Source organism: Carlito syrichta, unplaced genomic scaffold (assembly GCF_000164805.1).
Source record: "Carlito syrichta isolate Samal-C Ts95f unplaced genomic scaffold, Tarsius_syrichta-2.0.1 Scaffold302608, whole genome shotgun sequence".
Lineage (NCBI taxonomy): Eukaryota > Metazoa > Chordata > Mammalia > Primates > Tarsiidae > Carlito > Carlito syrichta.
The window spans coordinates 324,554-339,104 of NW_007246704.1; the positions used below are offsets into that span (position 1 = coordinate 324,554).

Genomic DNA, 14,551 nt, shown 5'->3' on the forward strand with positions numbered 1-14,551 from the left:
TCCAGGCGAGACCTCATCTCTACAATAAAATCAAAAAATTAGCCGGGCGTGGTAGCGCGCACCTGTAATTCCAGCTACTCGGAAGGCTGAGGCGGAAGGATCGCTGGAGCCCAGCAGGTCGAGGCTGTGGTGGCCAGGAGTGGCCACTGCACTCCAGTCTGGGCGACAGAGTGAGACTCCAACTCAAAAAAAACAAAAACAAAAATAAAAACTCTACTCTGAGGAAGGTTTTGACCTTTTCAGGACTCTTGTTCAATTTCAGTCTTTCAGATGAGATCTTTCTTGACCCACAGCCTTGGAGGGTCTCTTTTCAGGGATGGTAATGTTTCCCTGAAGACTGAATACTTGCTCTCTAAGAATTAAAGGGCTTGATCTTTATGAAGGAGAAACATTCTTCCGTGCCTTTTGATCTGAGCTTGATTTGGTCTTCTTGGAGTGTGTTAAAGTGGATGACCCTGGCAATTTCCATTCTTCCCATTGATGTCCTTGACCTACAAAAGCCATAAAATATTCAACTTCAAGTTCATTAATATTATTCCTTATTTACTTTCTCAGCTTCAGCAAAATCTGAAAAATCACTCCTTCTAAAAAATTTAGTTAAATTTTATGAATAGGTAGTACTTCACATAGTTCAGATTTGGAAAAGGCACAAAAATAATTACAGTGAAAAGTCTCAATTGCATGTCTTTCCCTGGTTCTCTTTGGAAAAGCCACTGTTAATAGTTTCTTGCTTATCCTTCCAGGGATATCTATACATGTAAAAAGAAGTATGTGTATGTGTGTTTATACAAATTATAGAATGGTAGATACACTACTTTGCATCTTGCTTTAGACAATAAGTGTACTTTCATCCAGATGGGAAAGTCTTAAGATTAGTACCAGAAAATCTTTATGAAAAGGAAACATTAACTGACATTTTGTTGAGGTTTTACCTGTTTTAAACTCACTCTATTTTCTGAGGCCTGTGAAATGACTGGGAGGAAGAGGTTCAAGTCAACAATCTCCACTCCTCACCCTTGCCCTGAAAAACCATTATCACTAACACAGTCTTCATTGGGCAGGGTGGGAAGTAGGTTTTAATTGTACTAATGAAGTCTATACGTGTGGATGTCAGCTTAAACAAGTACAGTTTTTTTGCTTGTTCACATCCTTTTGTGTATATACTCTGTGTTCAGTGACATTGATCTTGTGGTGTTTGGGAAGTGGGAGAACCTACCCCTCTGGACTCTGGAAGAAGCTCTTCGGAAACACAAAGTTGCAGATGAGGATTCAGTGAAAGTTCTAGACAAAGCAACTGTAAGTTCTTTAGCTGCTCGTATTAAAATCCCTTGTTACTTACTTTTTTTTTTTTTTTTGGAATCAGTCTCACTGTTACCCAGGTTGGAATGCAGTGGCATGCTCACAGCCACCACAGCCTTGACCTGCTGGGCTCAGGCAATCCTTCCACCTCACCCTTGCAAGTAACTGGAACCACAGGTGCACACCACCACACTTGGCTAATTTTTTGATTTATTGTAGAGACGCGATCTCACCAAGTCACCCAGGCTGGTCTTGAACTGGTAGGCTCAGGCAATCCTCTCACCTCCGCCTCCCAAGCAACTGGGACTATAAGCATGCACTACTGTGTCCGGCTAATATTTTTATTTTTTGTAGAGATGAAGTCTTGTTATGTTGCCCAGTCTGGTCTCAAACTCCTAGGCTCAGGTGATCCTTCCACCTCAGCCTCCCAAAGTGCTAGGATTATAGGTGTGAGTCACTGCACCCATCTCATACTTTTATTTATACTTTTTCATATTAAAAAAAAATCTTTATAGTGAGTATTACATATGATAAAATCAGGTATTATTTTGTAAAGAAATGAATAGCCAGAACAAATTAATCTGAGGCTGAGGTGGAAGGATGACCTGAGACCAGAAGGTTGAGGCTACGCTGAGACATGGTCATGCCACTGCACTCCAGCCTGAGTGACAGAGTGAGATGCTGACTCCAAAAAAAAAAAAAGGTGTGGATTTTTGTTAAACACTTCATAGTTACACAGAAGATGTTGCCATGCTATTCTGTCTTATTTTGTGTCCTTGAAAAATTGTATATAAGAGATTTTGTAAATCAGGTCATATTTTAACCATATCCAGAATGACTATTTCAAGAACTTTCGTGGAATTTTATTATAGAAATAAATATATGTTTTAGAAGTTGAATTTTTGCATGTTAGATTTTCTAAGAGCAATATACTTGAATAATTTCTTATGAAAAACTATTAATTTAGAGACCTGATTCTGCACACAAGGTTTGCTGACCCGAATTTTCTTTCTCTTTTTTTTTTTTTTGAGTTGGAGTTTCACTCTGTCGTTCAGGCTGGAATACAGTGGCACGCTCAGGGCCACCTCAGCGTTGACCTGCTGGACTCAGGCAGTCCTTCCACCTCAGCCTTCCAAGTAACTAGAACTATAGGCGCGTGCTGCCATGTCCAGCTAATTTTTTGATTTGTTGTAGAGATGAGGTCTCGCCAAGTTGCCCAGGCTGCTCTTGAACCTGTGGGCTCAGGCAATTCCCTTACCTCAGCCTCCTAAAGTACTGGGATTATAGGCTTGGACCACCGCGCCCAGCCCTGACCTGAATTTTCTAATGTGTGGTGCCTTTTAAAAAAGAACTCCTAATATCTCTTGTAAATTATTCTGTCAGCTTTTATTTGAGAATAATTCTTAGATTTTATCTTCTCTTGTTAGGTTGCTTTTTGGGCTATTTGCAAAACTGACCAATAATTTAAGTGGAATATTGCATGACTTAAGAATCTAGCAGTTTTAAAAATTATAAACAGTTTGATGATATAAAACATTATTGCCTGACATTTGTAATTTCTTTCTTTTTTTTTTTTTTTTGAGTTGGCTTCTCACTCTGTTCCCCAGGCTGGAGTACAGTATCCTCAACCTCCTGGGCTCTGGCAATCCTTTCACCTCAGCTTCCCAAGTATCTGGAACTACAGGCATGCACCACCACACCTGGCTAATTTATTTTTCTGTAGAAATGAGGTCTCGTTATGTTGCCTAGGCTGTTCTCAAACTCCTGGACTCAGGCAATACTTTCACCTTGGCCTCCTGAAGTGCTGGGATTACAGGCATGAGCCACCATGACCAACAATAATTCTTGATCTTATTCTGAATTGGAAACTGTTCTTCAAAGTATATAATGTTGAAAAGGTTTTTGTTCTATAATTTCAAAATTCTTAATATAACTGTATGTCAGCTAATGTAACTATATGAGGTGATTGTTATATTAATTTGCTTGACTCTAGTATCCCTTCAGTATGTATATCAAAATAACTCAAAACGTCATGTTGTAGACTTTAAACATGTACAATAAAAATAAATAATAAATTAATAAATCGGTAAAGTTTTTGGACACCAAATTAAACAAATAGCATTCTCAGTTGATAGAAATCACAAAATACATTGTATGAGGTTAAATGCTAAATATGTAACATAAGGTATTTGTAGAAGGCCAGGGTCACTGTGGTACATACAATTCAGAACATTCAGATTCTTATGTCCTCCTGACAAGGTAGAGACCTCAAGCCTTGTAACCTTCAGTCCTTGATTTCATCTGTTAATTTGATTAAAGCATTTACACTTTACTGTTCTTCTCTTTCTAGGTACCTATTATTAAATTAACAGATTCTTTTACTGAAGTGAAAGTTGATATCAGCTTTAATGTACAGAATGGCGTGAGAGCAGCTGACCTCATCAAAGATTTTACTAAGGTCAGAGAATGTATAGTGTTTATACAGTAAAACTAGTAAAAATGTCATTTTGTTTTAAGATTCTGTTGTGTTGATATTTTTATATACTTTTTGCTGACAAGTGCTTCTTTTCTATGCTATGATTTTACTTTCTTTGAATATGCTTGCAATGACTAATAGTTAACTTATAATGTGACCTCTAGTAAGAATTGAAGGTTTAGAAAGCTCTTGAGGAAATTCTCTGCTCTAGATCCTTCCACTTAGGGACAGAAGAGCTGAAACCATGCTTCACAGTTGATTCCTATCTGTTTTTTTATCCCCAAGAGTTCAGATTAAGAACCTTTCCTTTAAGAATTGCAGCTAGGACCCTCAGGTTCCCTCCCACTGTGGGAGCTTTCCTGTCCTTTCAATAAATCCTGCTTAAAAAAAAAAAAAAAATTGCAGCCAGGTGCAGTGTCTCAAACCTGTAATCCCAGCACTTTGGGAACCTGAGGTGGGTGGATTGCTTGAGTTTAACCCTAGCCTGGGCAACATAGCAAGTCCTCATTTCTACAAAAAAATAAAATAAAAAAAAAAAAGCTCTGTGCCTGGGTAATTAAGGTGGTTACTGCAGATTTCCTTACTTCTATCTTGAAGGGATTTAAGTTTATTTCTATTTATTTGTTGTGTTTTCTTCCAAAGTAGGGAAGAACTTTTCAACATGATCTTCATCATCACTTTGCATACTTAGACAGGGTCAGCTTTTCCCCAACCCACAAGCAAAAATCATAACTACTTTTTTTTGTGCCAGGTTTTATTCTGTCTCCAAGGCTGGAGTGCAGTGGCAGTTCTTCTACCTCAGTCTCCCAAGTAGCTGGGACTACAGGCACATGCCACTGTGCTAGGCTAATACACACACACACACACACACACACATATATAATTTTTTTTTTTTTTTGAGTTGGAGTCTCACTCTGTCACCTAGGCTGGAGTGCAGTAGCACACACTCATGGCCACCACAGACTCGACTTACTGGGCTCAGGCAGTCCTTCCACCTCAGCCTTCCAAGTAGCTATAACTACAGGTATGTGGCACCATGCCCAGCTAATTTTTGATTTATTGTAGAGACATGGTCTTGTCAATTTGCCCAGGCTGGTCTTGAACCCCTGGGCTCAGACAATCCTCTCACCTCTGTCTCCCAAAGTGTGGGATTATAGGTGTGAGCCCCTGTGCCTAGCCTATATATATATATATATATATATATATATATATATATATAAAATAAATAATCATAAATTAATAGCAAAATATATATTTTTTTCTAAGTTGGGGTCTCACTCTGTCCCCCAGGCTAGAGTGTGGTGGCATGATCATGGTTGACCACAACCTTGACCTCTGGGGCTCAGATGATTGATCCTTCCACCTCAGCTTCCCAAGTAGCTGGGACTACAGGCATGTGCCACCATACCTGGCTAATTTTTTTATTTTTTGTAGAGATGAGGTTTCACTATGTTGCCCAGGCTGGTTTCAAATTCCTGGGCTTAAGCAATCTGCCTGCCTTGGCCTTCCAGTGCTAGAATTACAGGCGTGAGTCACCTTACCTGGCCTAATTTTTTTTTTTGTAGAGACAAGGTCTTGCTGTGTTGCCCAGGCTTGTCTTGAACTCCTGGACTCAAGGCAGTCCTCCTACCTCAGTCTCAGAGTGCTGGGATTATGATTGTGAGCCACTGAGCCTAGCTGATTTGGCTTATGTAGAATGTTTTGTTTTTTTTTTCTTTAGCAGCTATACAGTTTCTATTTTTTCTTTTTTTAAAAAAATACTAATTCCTATATGATGTTGTAAGCATTATTGTCCTGTATAAATGTGCAGCAGATAGAAAAGCTGAAGAAAAAAAGAGATGTTATCAAGGTCCCATTCTTTTGGAGGTGGTGGTGTATGTGTGCATGTGTGTAAATTTTCTTTTTCTAGAAAAAGCAACTTTTAAAAATTGATAATAATATGCATGGCAACAAACTTAACACTATAAAAGGATGGTGAAAAGCGAGTCACCCTAATTCTTTGTGACTTAGATCCTCATCAACTGTTTTTGCCTTTTTATCTTAAAAATTTTTAGCATAAGGACTAGCACACTATGTACACATTGGCTTATACTTTTAAAAAAACTTACTATTTTGTAGCTGTTTCCTATTGGTACGTACAGGCCCACTTTATCTTTTTGTTGTTTGTAATCAGTAGTCCTTTGTCAGGATGCTTTAGATTTGAGTTATCAGCTCCCCGTTGTTGTGTCCAGGTTTTCTTTTGCCATTACACAAAGGGCTTGGGGAACATTCTTCCAGACATGCATCCTTCTTTACAATGTCAAAATGTTTGTAGGAGGGTTCCTGGAAGCAGAACTTCTGGGTCAACGGGTATGTCCAGATAAATTCTGTTGGTATTTGCCTATTGCTCTTTAAAAAGGGGACTGTATCTAGTCTGACTTCAACCATAATGTTTAATAATACTTGTCTGTATTTTTGTTGTTCTTTCCCATGCTAGCTTACTTGATATGATTTGCAAAAGAATAAACCTTTCTCTTTCTTATGGAAGTCATACGTGTTCACTGTGGGAAGTCTAGAAAACAGCTAAGAGTAGAGAAAAAAACAGAAATCACTAGTAATTCCACCACCCATGGGTAATAGTTGTTACAATGCCTTTTGAGATGTTTGTGCCTGCTGTGTTTCTTCAGTGTCCCCAGGCTAGGGCCTGGCTTGTAGGAAGAACGAGTGCCTATGAGCAGAGTGAAAGATGGACTCACACTGCACAGACTCACCAGCTCCAGTGTTCACACCACCAGCACTACCTCATTTTCTGTCAAGCATGGAAAGAGGGAGGGAGAATCTGTGTGGTCATTGGCTCACATGCAAGACAGTAGGCAGGACTGTTCCTGCTCTGGGAGCTGTGGCAGAATAATCTAAAGGACCCTGGTCTCCAGTGGAGCAACACCTAAGAAAAGCGATTTTTGAAAACCCGGCTGACTGCTCTAAGATATTGAGGGCCTGTGTCTTTGTTTCTGTTAAATGAGTATCATAGAGTCATGGTCATGAGTGAGCATCCTGTTAGTGTTTCTGTCCTGCAGTGAGTGCTTGGGTGCCATTATTTATGTGTACATTTGCAGATTTTAGATGGGATGTTAAGATCCTTAGTTACTTCTAGCTTACTTTTTTTTATAGCTTACTCTTAAAATAGAAAGTTAGGGCTGGGCTTGGTGGCTCAACCTGTAATCCCAGCACTTTGGGAGGCTGAGGCAAGTGGATTGCCTGAGCCTGCGGGTTCAAGATCAGCCTGGGCAACTTGGCAAGACCTCATCTCTACAGTAAATCAAAAATTAGCTGGGTGTGATAGCGCATACCTATAGTTCTGGCTACTTCAAAGAATGAGGCAGAAGGATCGCTGGAGCCCAGCAGGTTGACGCTGGGGTGGTCATGAGCATGCCACAGCACTCCAGCCTAGGTGACAGAGTGAGACTCCAACTCAAAAAAAAAACAAACATAGCAAGTTAAAGCCGGGCTCGGTGGCTCAGCCTGTAATCCCGTGCCTTTGGGAGGCTGAGGTGAGTGGATTGCCTGAGCCCGTGGGTTCGAGACCCGCCTGGGCAGCGAGACCTCATCTCTACAATAAATCAAAAAATCAGCTGGGCGTGGTAGCGCATGCCTGTAATTCTGGCTACTTGGAAGGCTGAGGCGGAAGGATCGCCGGAGCCCAGCAGGTCGAGGCTGTGGTGGCCGGGAGTGGCCACTGCACTCCAGTCTGGGCAACAGAGTGAGACTCCAACTCAAAAAAAGAAAAAAAAAAAGAAAGTTAAGTGTATTGCATATCTCCCCAAAATTTTGTAATGAAACAGTTTGTGCCCCTGTTAATATTTATCCCTGTTACTGATCCAGGGATTTATTGGAAATGTCACTTACTTCTTTTTCAGAAATATCCTGTATTGCCATACTTGGTTTTAGTGTTGAAACAATTCCTGTTACAGAGGGACCTTAATGAAGTATTTACAGGAGGAATCGGTTCTTATAGTCTCTTTTTAATGGCAGTCAGTTTCCTTCAGGTAAGTTGCATGGATATACATGCTTGGAATATATAATAAAAGCAAAAGAGATCTAATTGGAAAGCTTTCCTTGACTGCTTTTCCCTTTATACTGGGTATGTTTGTATTATTTAGCAAATAAATATTTAAAAATCCCTAGGAAAGAATATTTTTTGTTTTTGTTCCTATATGTTTTCATATTTTTGAGATTTTTTTTAATTGCATATTTTAGCATGTAGGAGGTATGGCCTGGTTTCCATAAGCATAAAAAGTAGTATAAATGCTAAAACTAAGAATGTTTTCTAAGCAGCTAATCTAGTAAGCTTAGTTGGAATTGAGATGTGCTTAGTATTATAAATGGGTATGCTTATGTGGCGTAGGGGTGCAGGGTTGCCAACTGCCTGAGTCTACTTGTGAGTCAGAATGACTTTGCTCTTGTGTTAGGCCAAACCAGCCCTATCAGCGTCCAGGGGCAGCCGTATAATTCAGCTTTACAAACTGTCTCCCATCAGTTCCATACCATGAGGCTTTCATGTTGTCTGTAACAGAAGTACAACCTGCTATTACCTCGTTATCTATTAGCTGCTATGTTAAACCAAATTGTTATAGAAGTTAGGATATCATTTATACACCACCCCTTGATAGTTTCGCAAAAATCCAATCTAATTTCTTTTCTTTTTTTCTTCTGTTTTTAGTTACATCCCAGGGAAGATGCTTGCATCCCCAACACAAACTATGGTGTTCTCTTAATAGAATTTTTTGAATTATATGGACGACACTTCAATTATTTAAAGACTGGCATCCGGATAAAGGATGGTGGTTCATACGTGGCCAAAGATGAAGTGCAGAAAAATATGCTAGATGGCTATAGGCCGTCAATGCTTTATATTGAAGATCCTTTACAACCAGGTATTGAAATTAGGTAAATTTGAGGGCATTCACAGAGAGGGTGTTGCCAGTCACCTTGTTGTATTTGAAATTCTCTTTAGATGACAAATGAAGGAATAACTTCTAATTGTAGCTATTTGTTTTCATCAAAATATTTCATAAATCTACCAAAATAAACAGATATACACACACCAGAAACCTTGTAGACTTTCAGATGAGTTGGTAGTTGAATCCGATTGACTCTCAAACCAAAATAGAATAGGTGTTCCTTTAATTGGATGGGTTCATGTGTGTTGCCAATTGGATGGCGACTTTTCCTTTTCCTTGGGTCTTCATTGCCCGTAAGTCTGACCAGTTGTCAGCAGAGCTTTAGCGAGATGATCTGAAGTCCTTCGAGGCAGCAAGTATAGGAGTGTACCTCTGAATTTATGAGGAAGAGGGTTCAGGGAGACAGTTTGTTTTCCTTTTGATCTCTTCTTTCCTCTTTAATTTTATATGGTCTCCTTGTGCTTTTTCCAGCTTTGTGTTGGCATGAAAGTAAAACAGAACATAAATTCCTCCCATGCTTTCACAAAGTTGTGTTTGCTGGCTTGTATCCTTGTTTTGGGGGCAATATTTTTTCCTGATATAATTGTAAGTCATTTAGATTCTGCATTATCAGACTTTTGTGGAAGTGCTTTAGTCATTTGGTTTAAGATGTGAACTTTGAAAATGAGGAGAAGCTGGGCTCGGTGGTTCAGCCTGTAATCCCGCGCCTTTGGGAGGCTGAGGTGAGTGGATTGCCTGAGCCCGCGGGTTCAAGACCCGCCTCGGCAGCAAGACCTCATCTCTACAATAAATCAAAAACATCAGCCGGACGTGGTAGCGCGCGCCTGTAATTCCGGCTACCTGGAAGACTGAGGCGGAAGGATCGCCGGAGCCCAGCAGGTCGAGGCTGCGGTGGCTGGGAGCGGCCACTGCACTCCAGTCTGAGCGACAGATTGAGACTCCAACTCAAAAAAAAAAAAAAGAAAAAAAGAAAATGAGGAGAGAGAGTGAAGAGACACAGTGGTCACCTGGGAACCCCTTCTGGCTTATTAAGCTGCCTGAGAAACAGTCATCGTCTATGTGCTTTTAATTGAGGAAACACTCATTGGGAGCCTGCTCTGTGCAAGAGCATGGATAAGGCAGAGGACACAAATTTTTTCAGAAAGATGATCCTAGCTTTTTTGGAGCTCATAACTTAGTGTGGGAAATAGAAACCAACAAAATATATAGTTACTTCTAATCTAGCTTGTTTCATACTTAGTAAGGAACAGGCAGGTATTTCTTATTTGCATGACTATTTACGTATGGGTTAGGATAGTTATTGAAGGGTCAGAATACCTGAGCCATAATGAAGTGCTGACTGCATGGTGTACATGTCCAGAGAACAAGGACAGTGGGATCCCAGCTTTTGGGTGCAGCTCTCTTGGGGTAGTGGTTATTTGCTGGAGGAAAAGTTAGTCAATATTCAGCTCATATTATGCAGCAGCCAAATTTACTATGTTATATATACATTTCTTTTACAGGTAATGATGTTGGAAGAAGTTCCTATGGGGCCATGCAAGTGAAACAGGCCTTTGATTATGCCTATGTTGTTTTGAGTCATGCTGTATCACCAATAGCCAAGTACTATCCCAACAACGAAACAGAGAGGTAAACATTCAGCGCAAGTCAGCCCATTGTGTCAAAATTGGTTGTGGCTTCATGTCATCGAATTAATGTCTCCCCCCCTTTTTTAAACACTTGCAGCATATTAGGTAGAATAATTAGAGTAACGGATGAAGTCGCCACGTATAGAGACTGGATATCAAAGCAGTGGGGCTTGAAGAACAGGCCTGAGCCTTCATGCAATGGTAAGATGTTTTCATTGATCAATTGACCCATATTAGAGGCTTTTCTGTGTTGTGTGTGTTTAATGGGAAGAAACGTTTTCCAATCTTTTGCCACTCTTTCAGGAAATGGTGTTACCTTGATAGTAGATACTCAGCAGTTAGATAAATGTAATAATAATCTATCTGAAGAAAATGACGCCCTTGGAAAATGTAGAAGTAAAACTTCGGAATCCCTTAGTAAACACTCTTCAAACTCTTCATCAGGTCCAGTGTCCTCCTCTTCCGCCACGCAGTCCAGCTCCAGCGATGTTGTAAGTATGAAACGCGGCCCTTCTCAGCTCAGGCGCGTGCACGCTCTCTTCTGGGGTCAGCTCTGTCTAGAAGGCTAGCGCTGCCTCCTTATCTGTTACTGGGAAGTTTCATTCACCTTCATGCTTGTACTTTCTCTCAGTATTTCATTATGAAACTTTAAAGTATACAGCAGAAGTGAACACATTTCAGTGAACATCTATGTACCTGCCTTAGCTTCTGCCATTAGCATTTACTTGCTTACCACATACCTAGCCATCTATCCATCACTGTATTCATTAATTCATCTTATTTTTTGATCCTTTTCACTGTAGATTGTAGACATCAATACACTTTCCACAAAAGACTGTAGCTTACATATCATTACCAGACTCCAGCATTTGTTTATAGTTTTTCCTTTTGATATAAAATTGATATATAAGGACATCTTAATTGTATAGACACTAAATTTTATCAAACACTTATACATGTGTAACCCCAAATTCTAATAAAATACAGAATATTGCCATCAGCCCAGAGACCTCCCTCATGACACTTTCTGGCTAATCATCAACCACCTACAGAGGGAATCACTCTTAGGATTTTTTTTTTTTGAAAGCAGGATTTATTGAGAGGACAGAAAAGCTCCCACAGTAAGAGGGGACCCGAAGGGGTTGCCCACTCTTAGGATTTTCTAACACCATAAATTTGTTTTGCCTATTTCAGAATTTCATATAAATGAATTCACAGAAAATATATACTCTTTTGTGTAAGGCTTCCTTCACTTAGATTGCTTTTGAGCTTCCTGATTGGATTTCTAAAAATTGAAATATAATTTATATAACATAAAGTTTATCATTTTAAAATGTACAGCTCAGTGGTTTTTGTTGTTGCGTTGTTTTTTGAGTTGGAGTTTCACTCTGATGCCCAGCGATCCTTCCGCCTCAGCCTTCCAAGTAGCCAGAATTATAGGCATGTGCTACCACACCTGGCTAATTTTTTTGATTTATTGTAGAGATGAGGGCTATCCAAGTTGCCCAGGCTGTTCTTGAACCTGTGGGCTCAGGCAATCCCCTCACCTCAGCCTCCCAAATTACTGGGATTACAGACTTGAGCCACTGCACCCAGCCAACTCAGCGGTTTTTAGTGTAGTCATGATGTACAGCATCTCCACTATTTCCAGAACATTTCCTTCACCCGCAAAAGAAACTGTGTTTAGTTGTAGTTTCTCTTAATTCTTCCTTCTGTTATCCTCTGGCAACCTCTAATCTACTTTCTGTCTAATCTGACAGACTTTTTTTCCTTCTGAATATCCTCATAGAATTTTAGGTGTTAATTATAACTTATTACTCTGAAAAATCAAGGTTAATTTTGAATTTACTTCATTGAGATTTTTAGTGGGCTTACCTATTTCTTGGATTTAACTTTATTAAGTGTATGAAATAAAAATAATCTAAATATGTAAAGGACATAATTGTATGTTGTTTATGATCACCATGTGTCATTATGGAGACATAGACTGCACACAGTCTATATGTCTGCCTTTGTGATTCCTAGAGCAGCATGCTCTGGAGGACAGGTGTCAAGCTGGATGTCACAGATACATGGGCTGAGTGAAATGTTAGGGACTGAGAGGGTACAGCCCAGACATCAAGGTGGAGTGCCAGGGCCAAGGGTGGAGACCTGAGGAGAAATAGCACACTCATGGCTCAAGTAGTCCAGAAGGAGGCGGGGCTCAGCCCACTGTTTATGGGAAGTTCATACCTACCTCATGGTGTGTTTGGTTGGAGGAATCACTGATTGGTCATCACAGACTCTCAGAGATTGAACCTGTTAGACCCATCATCTTATGTTTGATTGAGGCTAAGCACTGGGACCTATGTTCCTTACTCTTTACCATGCTCTTTCCACTATACCACCATCCATCCATTTTCTTTCTTTTATTTTTTTTCCCCCAGACAGGTTCGCACTCTGCCGGGCTGCAGTGCAGTGGCATGATCTCAGCTCATTGCAGCCTCTCCTGGGCTCAAGGCATCCTTCTGCCTCAGCTTTCTGAGTAGCTGGGACTACAGGCATGCACCTGTGTGTGTATTTTTTGTAGAGACGAGGTCTCACTATGTTGCCCAGGCTGGTCTCAAACTCCCGGGCTCAAGTGATTCTCCTGCCTCAGCCTCCCAAAGTACTGGGATTACAGGCATAAACCACCATGCCTGGCCTACAATCCATTTCCTGAAAATCAATCAATCAATCAATCAATCAATCAAAGAAACCTAGATGTCTGTGAGCTCCTTCTAGGTCAGATGTGGGCAATGGATTTATCAATGAACAGAAGCCCTCTTATAAAATGTCACTTTAAATGTTTGGAGGAAAACTTCAGCAATTAATTTTGTAAATTCCTTGGTGTGCTTCCTTTAATTTCCAAATGTTTAATCTTAGTCCAGAGAGTACTTAGTTGAAATTGCTTTTCTTTCTGAATATCGAGTCTCTAAATGACTAACATGTCACCTTGTAACTCATGTGACTTGTATTAGGATTCCGATGCAACACCATGCAAAACCCCAAAACAGCTGCTCTGCCGTCCGTCCCCTGGGAACCGAGTAGGGTCCCAAGATGTGTCCCTGGAGTCCTCTCAGGCAGTCGGGAAGATGCAAAGCACCCAAACCACTAACACATCCAACAGCAGCAACAAGTCTCAGGTGTGTGGAATTTTTGTTTTTGTTAGGATTCAATAGAAAAATGTAGAATTTTTTATATGTGAGTGGTGTATATATCTTAGACTTGAAGACACTGAGAACAGACTTACTTTGTTCTCAGTGGTTCTAAAGCATGACAGTGCTTCTAGTGGCAGGATGTTTGAGGGTCTTTATGAGACTCTATTTAACATAAAGCTCTGTGGAATTTAGTGACTGGGCCTTCTGAGATGTTCTAGCCAATCTACCGTATTACAGATTTATCATAAATTGCATCTAGTTATAAAAAGACTTTGATTGTACTTGAAATAAGTGTACGTGAACCTTCTGTGAGGCTTCATAGCAATGTTGTGCACATCTGGGAATAATGTATCTTTTTTATTATTTTAATATTCGATACCTAGTTGTCTGTTGAAATGATCATGTAGGTGTCAGGCGTGGTCAGTTGATTAACATCAGCTTTGACTTAAGACCACAAAGATGCTCTATTTTAAATTTTTTAATTGCCTAAAATTGTTATTAACCATGAATCAGAGAAAGGGGAGGAAGCCTTCGATACTGGGCTGTGGCCTGAGGTCATTTTACCCTCTGAGTATAGCTGGGACCCGGGGAAAAGGCCTCTTGGCGTTAGAGATTACTGTCGTGTCAGTCACCTTGTGTCCAGTTTGACTCACTGAGTTGACTTTACTGATGCAACCTTAGCCATGTGTGCCAAACACAGACTCATTGAGAAGTCCCAGTTCAAGTGACAGGGCTGACAGAAGGGACTAGGGTCACAAGAAAGCCACTAGTGATGGAGACCAGAAAAAGGGGCCAGCATGCTGACCCCCTCCTGTGTATGTCTGAGAGCCTCTTCCAGGAGTGGGACTTAGCATGCGGTATATGGGCAGGTAGGGCTGGTGGAAGTTTTACATCCCACATTCTCTGTTAAGAAGGCAAGCTAGTGGCATGTATCTTTCACTGTTCCATTAAAATAACATGTTAGAGCAAACGAGTTAACCCCATAACATCCTGTTCTGCTTGTCGGGTAAGTCAGTGATCAGTATGGTA

The 14,551-nt window shown here is 40.4% G+C and overlaps 1 protein-coding gene across 2 annotated transcripts in view; it reads left to right on the plus strand.

Moving 5' to 3' along the window:
- The window catches only part of PAPD5 (poly(A) RNA polymerase D5, non-canonical), a 28,427-nt gene that overhangs the window by 11,147 nt on the left and 2,729 nt on the right, over positions 1-14,551 (plus strand). The window contains exons 4-11 of one of the 2 annotated variants that reach the window (XM_008057011.1): positions 1,176-1,296; positions 3,650-3,757; positions 7,672-7,800; positions 8,475-8,688; positions 10,218-10,344; positions 10,441-10,544; positions 10,647-10,834; positions 13,343-13,507. In XM_008057011.1, coding sequence (XP_008055202.1) covers positions 1,176-1,296; positions 3,650-3,757; positions 7,672-7,800; positions 8,475-8,688; positions 10,218-10,344; positions 10,441-10,544; positions 10,647-10,834; positions 13,343-13,507 — 1,156 coding nt within the window. The remainder of the gene's footprint in view (positions 1-1,175; positions 1,297-3,649; positions 3,758-7,671; positions 7,801-8,474; positions 8,689-10,217; positions 10,345-10,440; positions 10,545-10,646; positions 10,835-13,342; positions 13,508-14,551) is intronic. The other variant, XM_008057012.1, reaches the window with a different exon arrangement.